At 39.0% G+C, this 14,040-nt stretch overlaps 1 protein-coding gene across 1 annotated transcript in view; it reads left to right on the top strand.

Annotated features, from left to right (window-relative positions):
• Nucleotides 1-342: 342 nt before the first annotated feature.
• The window catches only part of STT3B (STT3 oligosaccharyltransferase complex catalytic subunit B), a 102,054-nt gene continuing 88,356 nt past the window's right edge, over nucleotides 343-14,040 (top strand). The window contains exon 1 of the mRNA XM_006734000.3: nucleotides 343-1,063. Within this exon, the coding sequence (XP_006734063.1) occupies nucleotides 750-1,063 (314 nt within the window). The 5' untranslated portion in view covers nucleotides 343-749. The remainder of the gene's footprint in view (nucleotides 1,064-14,040) is intronic.

Raw genomic sequence — 14,040 nt, 5'->3', positions numbered from 1 at the left:
CTGGCCCAGCTTCATGCAACGAGCGGAGCAGCCTAGCACCCTTCCATGCCGACAACACAGGCGCGCGAAACCGCGTCTTTCAACTGACAATGAAGCCGTAGCCGCGCAGCACGGCCGCCCCGGGCTAACGGGCGCGAGGCGGGAGGGGGAGGGAGTGGGGGAGAGCTGTTGGGCTAAGCCCCGCCCCAGCTCGCGCCCCCATTGGTGGGCACCGCGGTTCTGGGCCCGCCCCCTAACGGACCTGTCGCATTGTGACAGGTGGAAGGGCCAGTTCCTGTTGGGTCAGGGGCGGAGTCAGAGGTAGCCTGAGCTCCGCCCGGACTCCAGGGGGCTCCTCCTCCTGCTCTTCACAGCGGGGCGGGCGGCGAGTGTGAGAAGGAATGTCATTGCTGCTCCGAGCTGTGGTGCCGCCTCCGTCTGCTGCTGCTTCTCTGGCGCCCTCGTCCCGTCGGCTTTCGCCGCTGCCGCAGCTGCACGGGGGATACGGATGGCTAGTGGGGCGCAAGGGCCGTCCGAGTTGAGAGCGCGGCAGTCGCGGCGGCTGCTGAGGCGGAGACTCCCTGCCACCGCCTCCACCCCCTGTCCCCCGGCCTCGCGGCGCTGAGGGCGGGAGCGCGCAGCGCTCTTCCCTCCTCCTCCTTTTTCTTCCTCCTTCTCCTCCTCCTCCTCCTCCGGGTCCCCGCCCAGCACCCCTCGCACCAGGCGGCGGCGGCGGCGGCGAGGAGGGAGACCCGCCGCCGGGGCACAACATGGCGGAGCCCTCGGCCCCGGAGAGCAAGCACAAGTCGTCCCTCAACTCGTCCCCGTGGAGCGGCCTCATGGCCTTGGGGAACAGCCGGCACGGCCACCATGGGCCCGGGGCCCAGTGCGCGCACAAGGCGGCGGGCGGCGTGGCGCCGCCGAAGCCGGCCCCCGCGGGGCTGTCCGGGGGGCTGTCGCAGCCGGCCGGCTGGCAGTCGCTGCTCTCCTTCACCATCCTCTTCCTGGCCTGGCTTGCCGGCTTCAGCTCGCGCCTCTTCGCGGTCATTCGCTTCGAAAGCATCATTCACGAGTTCGACCCGTGGTAAGTGCCCCGCCGCCCCTCCCCCGCCCGCGGCCCGCGGAGACCCGGGACCGGCACCTCTGCCCGCCGCGGCTCGCCCCGGACTTGGCCCGGCGCCGCCGCCGAGCCCCACTCGCACCCCGGCAGAGGCGAGCGCGGGTCCCGGAGCTCCGGGCGCGCCCCCTGCCCGTGGGCGAAGTTTCCCCCGCGCAGCCCGAGGCGGGGCGTCGGGGGTCCCCGAGTGGGACTTTGCCCCCCGACCGAGTAAGTGTGACGCCTCCTGGGAGGGCGAGCGAAGCCCCCTTGCAGCCCTCTTGGGTTGCCCAGTCCAGAGTGGCCACGCCGGGAGCCGGCAGGTCTCTCCTCCGCCGACTCGTGGCGGACTCCCCGCCTCCCCGCCCGTGGCTTTCGCGTTCTCTTTTTTGCTGGCGCGTTTTTGCTGGTTGGGATGGGATCGCCCAGGGGTTGCCCTGTTGCCGTTGGAGGTGAGGCCAGATGTGCAGGAGCCCTGTCTGCTCAGCCTCGCAGTTTTACGCTTTTAGTGTTTCTCCTCTTTTATACGAGAAGGGGAAAAGGGAGTGAGTAGTGAGGTGTTGTAGGAAAGGAAATAATACCCCTGAAAGTAATCTGAAAGCTAGGGACTCTTATTTATTTAACACTAGATATTTTCAGGAGTGGCTTTTTTCAAGGCCCCTAAGTGCACTCAGCACCTCACTGTTCCACAATTATCTTGGTTTGCTTTTTAGAGCAAGAACATTACTCTGTTAGCCCAACTGTCACCCTCAGTATGTTATGCACAATATCCGAAAGCATGGCATTAGTTCCTTTATTGGTCTCTGCAGGAAGGTTTGTGGATAAGAGAACAAACTGCCACAGTGATGGGGAGCCTTAGGTTATAATACAGAAGTTGCACGTGGTATCCGGGACTGACCTGAATGTTTTAGGAAATTACCCTCTAAGAGCGCTAGCTAATTTAGGCACTACCCTGGTTTGTGAATTCTATAGATAGGAAGATTGCTTTAATTTTTTACCCAGCTTTCCCAGCCTATTTGGTTTTTGTTTTTGCTTTATATCTGAGCCTGTGCCTTTTAAACTAAATTCATGTTGACCCGACTTGTCCGCCTTGAGTTAATCTTATATTCTTATAATTAGATCTAACTAAATTTTAGGATATTTATCATTTTAATACAAAGAATCTTCTTGAGAGCTACTAATATATGGATTACAAATATTTGGGGTCGTGAATTATCCATATATTAAAATACTGGATTGAAGTTCTGTTATGGATAGAAAAATTGGTAGTGCTGCATCTGTTGAACATGACAGGGGCCCACTCATGGAGAATTCAGTTTGGGTAACCAATTACTGGGACATTCTTCGTGAAACGAAGAGGTTTTGATTTTTTTCTAACATTTTTTAAAAAAATAACTTTATGTTACTTGGAATCACAGAAGAAAATACTGTGAAGCCTTGGGAACTAGGTACAGTGTTCTTAGTCTTAGGTTTGAAACACTTAAGCAAATTAGATAAAAATGAAATTGGAACCAGAAAATGAAAACTGCTAATATTTTACTGAACAGTGTAAAAAGAGAAAGTTGTCTTTTTAGATTACAACAGCAGAAGTGCATGGCGACCAAACATCACGGGTAACAAAAATTGTAAATAGTATTTCTACAGAGAGTATCATTTTTACAAAGGCTGAATATTGTTTAGTAGTAACTTTGAGGCTGCAATTAAGGATTGCAGAAAAATTCACAACTGAATGATGAGACGATTTTGTTATTTTTCCTTATTTTGAAGGAAGATTAGAAATCTGCATCAAGTCAGCCCAAAATTACTATTGAAATTGAGTATTGTAATCATGAGGTCTTATCAGGTTGCTTCACCGATAATATTACTTTTTTCTTTTTTTTAAGTATGGCAAAGAATTAGAAGTTGATCTTTTTTCAAGTTTCAAGAATATGCTTGGAGAGCATAACCCTTTTTTATCCACATGAAATTTGTTTCACTTCTATTTTTTTATGTATAGAAACACATTTCAGAAACACTGTCTTTTAGCTAAATGTATGAAATTTGAACTTTAATTCATATAAGCTAATCTAAAGGTATATGTATCTCTTCATTCTTAAAGATCTACTTCAGGTGTTCTGCTTACTAATAGTTTTGATATTTACATTTTATCATATTCCTAATTAAATGCTTCTGTTCATACTATTAGATAATTGTCATTAGTATTAGTCTTTTACAATAAAGGAATTGTCCCTATCCCTTACTGTGAACAGAGATTTGCCAATATAAATTTGATGTCTAAGTATAATTTGGGTTGACTTAATGAGAAAATTAGGTTTTAGACCAAAAAAATCCCTTCTTCGCTCACTTTTGTTTTTCTTTTTATATCTTTTGAAGATCTCAAGTAGTTAGGTATCTCATTCTTATAATCCATTCTTGTTGAAAAATTTTGAAAAAGGGTTAGAGTGTCTATCATTATTACTCTGGATTTTTTTTTTTTTTTTAAGATTTTATTTATTTATTCATGAGAGACAGAGAGAGAGAGAGGCAGAGGGAGAAGCAGGCTCCCAAGGAGCAGGGAGCCCGATGTGGGACTCCATCCCAGGACCCTGGGATCATGACCTGAGCCGAAGGCAGACGCTTAACCATCTGAGCCACCCAGGCACCCAATTACTCTGGATTTTTAAAGCAGTTTTTCCTTCCAAGCTACTAAGAATACCAATATTTTGATCTTTAATACTCTAGTGTTATACTAGCTTGGGAGTCTCCCAGATTACTATTTTATAATACAGCAATGCCATGAACCTTTAATAATATTTAAACGTTTCTTTCAGATTTTGTATCAACAAATCAATTTGTTCTGGCCTTCTCTGTTTCCTTTTTTCATGTCTTTGTTACTGACTTCATTTCTGCAGTCTTTTTAGTGAAAAGTTTACTTTTTCTGTTTGATTATGAGTTATTTCTATAATTTTACAGTAGTTCTTAAATTGCGTAAGACTCTAGATAGTTGCCAGAGGTGACTCATTGTCACAAAGTTATACTTTTTTTTTTAATTTGTCACTCAATTTATTTTATAAATCTTGCAGTTGTTGTAAGTGGTGGTATATAATGTTGGCTATTATAGATTTATTGAATTTTAAAGTACACTACACTTTTTTAGAACTTAGCAACATTTGTGGTATGATCTCCTCACCACTTTAGTAATTTCCTCCCTTATCAGTTGAGTTGATCAGACATGAGGAAGCAGTTTGAGAGTATGTTGTCTGTACTTGCCAGACGTTTGGTTGAGCAACTAGTTTAACAGCACCTAATTTTATCTTCTTTTTATCTGGAGCAAAATGTAGTTTCTACTTATTTTTGTATGTTAATACTCTTATATTAACCAAGTACCTTTTTCACAGCCGTTATCTTGTTAAATTGTAGTAGCTTTTCCCACAGAGGTGATGTAAAAGCTACCTATATAAGGAGAGCTGCCCTTTTCCCTGCCTGCACAGGTTGCAGTGGGTTCTCCCTAGAGCCCTAGAGAGAATTCTCTGAGCCTCTCTGAGTTTTGGCTGCAGTTAGCTGTAAAAGGGCAGCAGATGTCTTTTTGCAGGGCAGAAAGCTCCAGTTTAGAATTGAAACTTGGAATACAGTTTTTCAAAGAAACTATGGTATAAATAGATTAATTAGTGCAAACATGTTTTCAAAGGATTGATAAACCTTTGGAACATAAGCTGTTTGTAAGCTGGGAACTAGTTCCTGTACTTTGAGGTCTCCATGTTTTTCTTCACTTTGCAGATGACAAAAAGGGGCTATTGACCTCAGTTCTGAAGAAGACAAAATGGGTAACAAAACCAGTTTTAGAAAAAAACATGCCAAATCTTAAAAAGTTACTTTGACTGTGGAATCATAAGCAACAGCAGTCCAGCTGCTCTTCAGAACAGGTATCCTGTCACTGGAGTCGTTGTAATTTACAATTTTTCTAGCCTTGAGCTTAAAGTCATTGTAAGTTACAAGAACACTTAGGGAGGAGGTGCAGGGAGTGTCTTGACCTGCTGCATTGGATAATGGAATCGGACTTGCTCCCATTTGGTTTAAGTGTGGTGGTTCTTAGAGGTTCTTATGCCTCATAGGTTTCATGAGGCATATAGAATAGGTCCTGGGGTAGTTAGGATCTGTCAGCAAAGACTTTGGAACTTTTTCTTTTTGTTCTGGATTTTCGTATTTTGAGTGCTAACCTGAGTAAGACTGCAGATCTCTTATTGCCATGAGTAGTTTGCATAAATTCAACATTGGTTGTAGACCAAGCATTAGAAGCTCATTATGGCTCTGACCCAGTTGTTAACGAATATGGGGAAACTTACTGGTCTGTCTGTACTTAATCTACTTCTGATTTTTATACTCCCTATAAATTATGAGTAGTTTGGGATATGAGAAAATGTTAAAAGTTCTCTTCATTGTACCTTCTTAGTATTCATTAGTGCATACATGCTCTCAGAAAAAATGGAAAGATTAATATTCTGGAGTGACTGAATCATATTTTTTACTTGTTTACTTTGAAAACTTAATGCTCTTAGAGACCATACTGCTGTTAACCTAAATTATAAAGCATCCCACAATTCAACAGATTTGTACATTGCTAGATTGTTACATTATAAAAATTTTCATACAAAAAAGTTGAAAGAATTTTATAGCAAACACTGCTACACCTAGATTCTGCAGTTAGTGTTTTACTTAATTTGCCTTATCATATCTTTCTAATACTGCTTTTAAATCCTGCTTGTAGACACTGATAGTACATCGTTCATGGTAATATGAAGAGTGTTATCTTTGTTCTCCAACTCCATAATTAAGAGGATCTCTTATTTCTGGACAACATTTGTTTTCTATAATACTTGAACATAATGAGTATAAATACTGTTTCTGTATCACCCACAATTGGACTGCAGGTTAGAATAAAGATTTAATCTTTCTAGGTTTTGGTTAGTAAATTACCTGAGTACATCATAAGTCAATGGATGTCTGTTAAATGACCTGACTGCCAAATCTGATGTCACAGAAGAAACCCTGAAGTTGTTAGAAGGGTATTGATGTTGGTTTTACTAGACTTAATTTTTGTGGAATACCTAAATTCCTTTTGGGTTATTAGAAGCCTTTTATTGGTCTGCCTGTTGCTTACTCTCAGTCATATTTATGCTCTTTTATTGCCATGTTTTGTCCAGATAATAATGCTTAATTTATGTATAATTGCAAAAGTGACTTCTTTCAGTCCCTACAATAAATAGGAAAAAATGAAAACATTTTCAAATAATACAGGGCCCATGAATACAGTCTATGGGCCAAATTAATACTGTTGAAAGGGGAAAAAATGTAAATGGTTAACATGGTACCCCATCTTAACTCCTGATTCTGGTGGATATTTTTTGTTTTTAAATCACTTATTCTTTTCTGAGAAAGTTTCTGTGTCCTCACTTGACCTAATTCAGACACATAATTTCCAGGGATTTAGAAATTGATAGAAAGTGTCAATACCATAGGATTTTTTTTAAAAAAGTGTTAGGTGGAGGTAAGAGTTGGAAGAGATAGGAACAACTGCCAGAGGTTCTCATATTTTAGGTAAATGTAAGTAAACTGGCATTTGTAGACTTGGGATTTTATTTCTTTGTAAAAACACCTTCAGAGTTTCAAATGAAAGGCATCTAAACATACTTTGGAATATAACCTATACATAGGTTGGTGAATGCCTTTATGTTGGTCAAGTTTATACTATTTTTAGAAATACACATTTCTAAAGAATTGTGACTGCTACGCTAATTAAATTGACCATATCATTAGTGACCATTTTTTCTTTCTGTGGAACTTCGTGCTGCAGGATAACTTTAATATACGTTCTAAATGATAGTAGATGCTTAGTTTTTACAGTGTCTTACAACTTGATTTTAGATCTTAGAATTAAGGAGATAAGCTAACATCTCTTATTTCTGTAGATAAAAGGTACTTCAGTTCAGTATTCCACTAAGAATTGAATAATACAGGTTTGCTTGTCTCCAAAATCTATGTCCTTTTTACTGCATCTTCTGCCTTCAAGACAGGCTTAAATGAAAGTGTCCTCCATTTAATTTATGTTTTTTAATCAGCTGCCCTGATTTAAGTCTTAACATATTGGCCTATCAGAGTGCCTGGGCACAATCCATGCCTAGCTAACTAAGCTCACTAGTTGGATGATGGCTAATTACTTGTTTTGATGTAGGGAAGAGAGAAGAGTTGATGATGACTTCAAGTTTTTATTTATTTTTATTTTTTGTTAAAGATTTTATTCGTTTGAGATAGTGAGGAGCAGGGTCGGGGGCGATGGGGTGGGGCAAAGGGAGAAGCAGGCTTTCCACTGAGCAGGGAGCCCGACGTGGGGCTTGATCCCAGGACTCTGGGATCATGACCTGAGCCACCCAAGTGCCCCTGACTTCAAGTTTTTAAACCGAATGACTAGGGAGTTTTCAGAGATGGGGCTTTTAAGGGGAATAGCTGAGTGAGAAGAAAAGATGAATGAATCCAAGTGAATGTTGTTTTATCTAGATTTATTTTGTCTGTAAAAAGTTCATTGCAATAAGGTTGGAAATATTAAGCCATTCCAGTTAAGGGACTTTTACAGGGTGGGAGCTCAGAGTAGACCCAGAATTCTATGGTCTGCAGGGCTTCCAGAGTGTTTGCTGGCTTGGCTTGTTTTCAGGGCAAAGAAGCTGAACACCAGAGGGATGAAGTACTTTTTCTAAGGTTGTACTTTGGCTAGATTCTTTTCTATTTGCTTTGCACCTTTGTTTGCATTAGAGGGCGTTTTGTGAGAAGTTGTTTGAAAATTGTTACTTGAGAAGATGAAAGGAAGTTTGTTTCTACCACTCATTTTAAATTGACAATATTGGAAATGTTGGCAATTGAAGTTCAGCTATGAAACGATTTTTATGTGAAGTTTGACTTCTTTAGAATTGGTGATATAAAACTTGCGTGCTTCACTCATCTGTAGTTTCATTGAGTTAATAGTTTTCATGCTTTAGGTTTTCAGTTTTTTTTAACTTTTTTATTCATTCCTATCTGAGGAGAAAGACTTCATAAAATCATAAAGAAAATTTATGTTTATATTAATAAAGTATAAATGATTAGTTGATAACTAAATTGATAATGTTTCTTTTGAGGTTTTCTTTTAATTTCCTTTTTATGCCTTACAGGTTTATCAGTTTTTCTCCAGTAAAGATTTTTCTTCACAGTGCAGTGTTCTTTTCTTTAGTGATATCTAGCAGTCTTTCCAACCTACACATGACTTCAGATGAATTTGGTTTTTAAACTTAAGTTATTGGGTCTTTCTCTCCATAGATAGATGGATAGATAATATTGTAGCATATGCTGTTTTCTATACTATTTTTAAATTAAAATGTAGTAATTCATAATTTATAAAGTTCCTGTATATGCACAGCTTAAATTATTGTTTGTTGCTGGCTAAAAGGGTAGAGTAGGATTGGTGAAAGGAATCACCACGGGGAAACTCACTTGTTACCACCATGTTTATTTCATGCCTATTCTTTTTTTTTAAAATTGAAGTATAATTGACATGACATTTTATTAATTTCAGGTGTACAGCATAATGATTCGGTATTTGTATACATTTTGAAATGATAATAAGATGTTAACATTTGTCACCTTATATAAAGTTACAAAAAAATTTTTTATTGTGTTGAAAACTTTTAAGATCTACTCTCTCAGCAGTTCATGCCTATTCTTAAAATGCCAGTAACTCCTTAAAGTAGAATAAATTCTATTTAAGTAGGTTTTATTGTTCAGGTTAATTATTAAACCATCTTACTTGTATAATCCACAGGAACAATAATGGAGCACAGAATTATTGGAAGGCAGCACTCTTGAAGTTTTTGAGATGTTCTTTGAAAATGTCTTAAATGTTTATATAAGCATGAGAAAAATGTTTTGCAAAGGCTTTTGATGAGAAAATGTTTGGTTTCAGTCTTTAAAAAAGTTTTTCTTTTATGGTGAAATATAACACATTCTGAGAAGTATATAAACCAAATGTACAATGTAATGACTAATTATAAGATAAACACCCATGGGATCATCACCCAGATTAAGAAATAGAACATTGGCCCCACCTCAGAAGTCTTGATGTGTGCTTGCCTCCCTTGCTTCCCACTTGTATAGTAATTACATACTTGCTTTTCCTCATAGGTGGTACAATTCTGTGTGCATTCCTAAATAATATAATTTAGTTTTACCTGTTTTAAAACTTGAGATAAATGCACTTAGAGCTTTTGTGTCTTTTTTTTTTTTTTTTTTTTTGCTTGGCATTGTATTTAAGGTCCATCTTCATTGATCAAAGGGTTGTGGAGAATGTGTGGTAGTAAGGTTTAGCAATAATTTGATTAACCAGGCTTCTTACCCCCCTGAGGAGGTTGCCTGCTCTTTTGCAGCAGGAAGTACTTGCAGGAAAGGGAAAGCATCCTTCTCTTCACTTGAGATCAAAAATTATCATAAGATTGATATTTTGAGCTGGAGTCAATCTTGTCAAGAGATAACCTTGACAGCTTTTCAAAAAGTACTAACTGGCCAGAGAGATTCAGTCTTTCAGCAGACACTGAGACTATAAGGAAGAGAGGGTGAGGGAGGAGACATCACTGTCATTGAGGAGACAAATGATAAATAATCAGATAAATGCAAAGGACTGGTTTTTAAACTATAGCTTTTGCCAACTATTGTCACTTTAAAACATACTAAAATTTATATAAGGTAGGGAGTGGTTGTTAGTTCTTGAAAGAAAGAAGGAAAGAGAATGTTGGAAAGAGATCTGAACTGAAGGAATTTAGGAGACCCCTAAGAATGGGCTGTTTAATAATGTATTGGTATATTTGTAAAGGATTTGCTCTCTATTCTTCTTCCAGTCTTCCATGGCTACTATTGTTTTTCTTTCCCATATCTTTATTTCCTTTATTGATTTAGTAACTGTCTTGGTCTTCAGGAATAGGAGAGGTTTGATAGTAGTAGGTTCCTTTCAGAACCTGTCTTCAGGGGATAAAAAGTTTTATTCAAAGAATAGTAAAAGTCAGGCATTGAGTAATGTATACAATTGTCTAAGCACTATGTTGTACACCTGAAACAAAGGCAACATTGTATGTCAACTATACTTCAGTTAAAAAAGAGAATAATAAAGCAAATGATTTTTTTTATGTAGGATTCTACATGATTATTTATGTAGGAGCTTGAAATCTGTTGGGGCGTGGAAATTTGGCATTATGTGTTAGCAAATGATTAAGGATATTGGAAATGAGATTCTAGGCCATGACTGGCTAGCTGGATATCCTAGGAGAACTTTAACGGAGGAAGATTTTAGTTCAGTGAGTATTTCTTCCAAGTAAGCTTTTCTTTTAATTAGAAAGCAGTTCTTAAGTGAAATAGTAAACAAGAATGCTCTCTAACGCATGTCTATTTATTGGTCAGAATGATTTTGATCAAATTTGGTGGTATTTTTCTGCTGCCTGTTAGTATGTAACCCATACTCCATGAATGGATAACAGTTGATTTCTTTTGTGAACAAAGCTTGTTTCATAGTTAATGCATTGTTGAAGAATTTAAATCCAGGACTGTCTTTCTTCAAACTCCCAATTTAGTCAGCTAGTATTTCTACAGAATTCAAACTTAAAATTTAAACCAAGTATCATAAGGAAGGTATATACATACTTACTATCCCTTGTCCCCTATATCCCTTGTAATATATGCCAAAGAGAAATATAAATGACTTTGAATTAGGCTGTATTTGGATATTGGTCCAACCTAATGATTTAAGCTTCTTTAATACCTCTAGTATTTCTCTTGTTTGAATTCCCCAGGGAAGTAGGGATAATTTTTTTGAAATGCATTAACTGTTAGGAAACATGCCAGGAATACTTCTTTAAGAAATAACAATCTAATATAGTTTATCTGCCTTGTGTGAGAGGTATAGATACAGGTTTTATTGATCCCACTATAGAACAAACTTACTTCGGTTAAATTTTGTTCAGGACTGTTCATTTAACTAAATAGGCTAGATCCGTTTTGAAGATTTTTAACACCTGTAATGTAAAAACATTCAGGGGGATTTAAGTTACTTGTTTTTTGCCTAAAGTGGTAAAATACTGTTATGGTGATATGGTTCTTATTTCCCTCTCTAATGAATAATAATAACTTACTGTTGTTATAGAGAGATGAGATCCTTTCGGGTAAGAACATCATTTCTAATCATGCTAGAATATCGTACACTGTATTAGGAACGTAGTGGGTACAATTTATGTTTCGGTGATGATAGTAATAGCACAGGAAGTCTCTGTTGTGTAATACCTTGATAAACCTTGGATTTGACTGTGATATCAGTAGAATCATGTGTGGTGATACTGTGATTCATAATAAGATATGTTTGGTCTTCATCCTCGTTTCTGGCACAGAGCTCCTAAAACCTTTGTAATTTTCTAAGTGATGGGGGGGGAGGGGAGGTTTGGCATCTTTTGTTATGTTAATGAAGTGATTTTGGAAAGCCTAAGGGGATAGGGGTTGGTTGCCAGTGACACCTACCCTGTGATTAGAGGGTTGGAAGTATAAGTTCTTCCTCCTGACCTCTGGGAAGGGGAGAAGGGCTGGAAGGTTGAATCACCAGTGGTCCCAATAATTTAATCAATCATGCCAATGTAATGGGAGTCTTCATGAAAACCCCAAAGGACAGAGTTTGGAGAACTTCCATATTTGTGACTTTGAGGAGATTTGGGGAGGGTGGTATACTCAGAGAGGGCATGGAAGCCTCGTGCCCCTTCCCACATAATCTTGCCCTGTGAATCTCTTTTATCAGTCTTTTCCTGAATTCTGTCCTTTTATAATAAATCTGTGATCTAGTAAGCTAAATATTTTCTCTCAGTTCTGTGAGCAGCTCTACCAAATTAATTGAATCCAAAGAGGGGGTCACTAGAACTTCTGGTCTATAGCTAGTTGGCTAGAAGCACTGGTGGCAACTTGGACTTGTGATTGGTTTGTGAAGTGGGAGATTGGGGGCTGGGGAGGTCCGTCTTGTAGGACTGAACTTTTGTGGGATTTAACACTATCTTAGTGTCAGAATTAAGGTGATTTGTAGGACAAAGATGTTAGAAAAATGATTTTTGGTGTGGAAACTCACCACCCCCTCATTGGAATTGTTGGTGGACCTCTTAGTAGTGAACATCATAATCTCACCATCAATAAAGGTGTCATTTTAATCTTACAGAAGAAGGAAAGAGTTGATGATGCTGAAAGGAGGTGATAATGCTTATGGAAAAATAATTTATATGAGTAATTGCCATCAGCAATTGGGAAATGACTAGCTAGCTGAATATCCTAGAAGAACTTTAAGGGAGGGAGATTTTCAGTATTTCTTCTAAGTACAGATAACTGTCTCAAGTTTTAACTCACTGTTAAGGAATATTGAATAAGAAAAGACAGACCAGTTAGTACTGCTAACTTTTGAGCGGATAAATGAAAAAAGACATGTCAGCAATAAAAGTAAAGTTTACAAGGTGGCATTTTGTTTGAACTTGAGAAATATATCTTGATGTGGAGGAATAGTAAGAATAGAAATGATCATTGGGTATGTAGGCATTAAATTCATGCAAATGATGAGTTTGGGTGGGGTTGGATTAATGATCCATTTGCTTTCTTGGCTCTTGATTTAACTCTGTGATTACAGCATCCCCCATCCCAAAGTAGAGCATTCCGATGAAAACTTTTGTAAGCCAAAAATGCATAAAGCAAAGAACCATTAATTTATGTGGAAAAAATTGTTTTTGGTGTTCCTAGACCCAAAAAATAACCCTGCATTTTTCTGATGCACAAGAGGCTTAGGCCTAAAGGACGCACAAAGTAAAGAGAGATAAGGAATAGACAGACGCAATTCAAAACTATGGTGGCTTGATGTTGAGTGTTGTTCCCAAGGGACGGAGCTTGATGGTGCCATTCTCACTGCTCAGGGTGCAGGCTGCCTCCTTAATGGCATGCTGCAAAACAAATAGTGAACCCTGTTTTTTTTCCTTTTTTCCATTTTCCTTAAAAGTGAAAATCCTCTTTGATTCTTTCGGTTATTGACAGTAGGTACTAATGTAGGTTGGTGGTGAAGTTGGAGGCGAAGTGGCAGAAGGGGAAATTTCAAAAAGCCCTCTATTGGTAATTAATTTGGAAATTAAGCAACACTTTAGGAAGCCATCACAGCTCTGACTGATTTCATTTAAACCTTCCCACAAGAGGTTAAAGGATACTAAATAAAAATACTCATTGGGGTTAAATAAATCGTCTGTCTCCAGTAGAGTGTCTCTACAATAGAAATAGCTTTGTCTATGTCTAATTACTGGGAGGATCATTGAATTTGTAGATCCCGAGAGTTAAGTAAGCCAAAATATAAAGTCATTACCTTTTTTAAAAAATAGTTTTTATTTATTTAAGTAATCTCTTCACCCCATGTGGGGCTCGAACTCACAACCCTGAGATCAGGAGTCCTGTGTTCCTCCTACTGAGCCAGCCAGGAGCCCCAAGCCTTTACCCTTTTTTTTTTTTTTTTTTTTTAACTATGGATTGGACTCTAACAAAATGACTGGTCAACTCTTTATACTATTCCATGTAATAATAGCAACATTCCTGTGAGTCCTAAAACTGATAGGTTGTAATGGTCTCACCATATGTTTTTGTGTACTTTTTTTTTTTTAAAACCTTTATCCATCAGTGTGCCTTTAAATCTGTTACAATGAATAGGGTTTGTTGAATGTACTGACAATTAAAATATTGCATGTGTTCTTAATTTTTTTTTGTTGTTGTTGCTAGAGTATAATTTATTATTATTTTTTTTTATTCTTATGTTAATCCCCATACATTACATCATTAGTTTTAGATAAAGTGTTCCATGATTCATTGTTTGTGCATAACACCCAGGGCTCCATGCAGAACGTGCCCTCCTCAATACCCACCAC

Source organism: Leptonychotes weddellii, chromosome 1, assembly GCF_054177405.1.
Source record: "Leptonychotes weddellii isolate Sample4059 chromosome 1, ASM5417740v2, whole genome shotgun sequence".
Lineage (NCBI taxonomy): Eukaryota > Metazoa > Chordata > Mammalia > Carnivora > Phocidae > Leptonychotes > Leptonychotes weddellii.
Note: the sequence above shows the minus strand (reverse complement) of the source record. Positions and strands in the feature narration are given on the sequence as shown.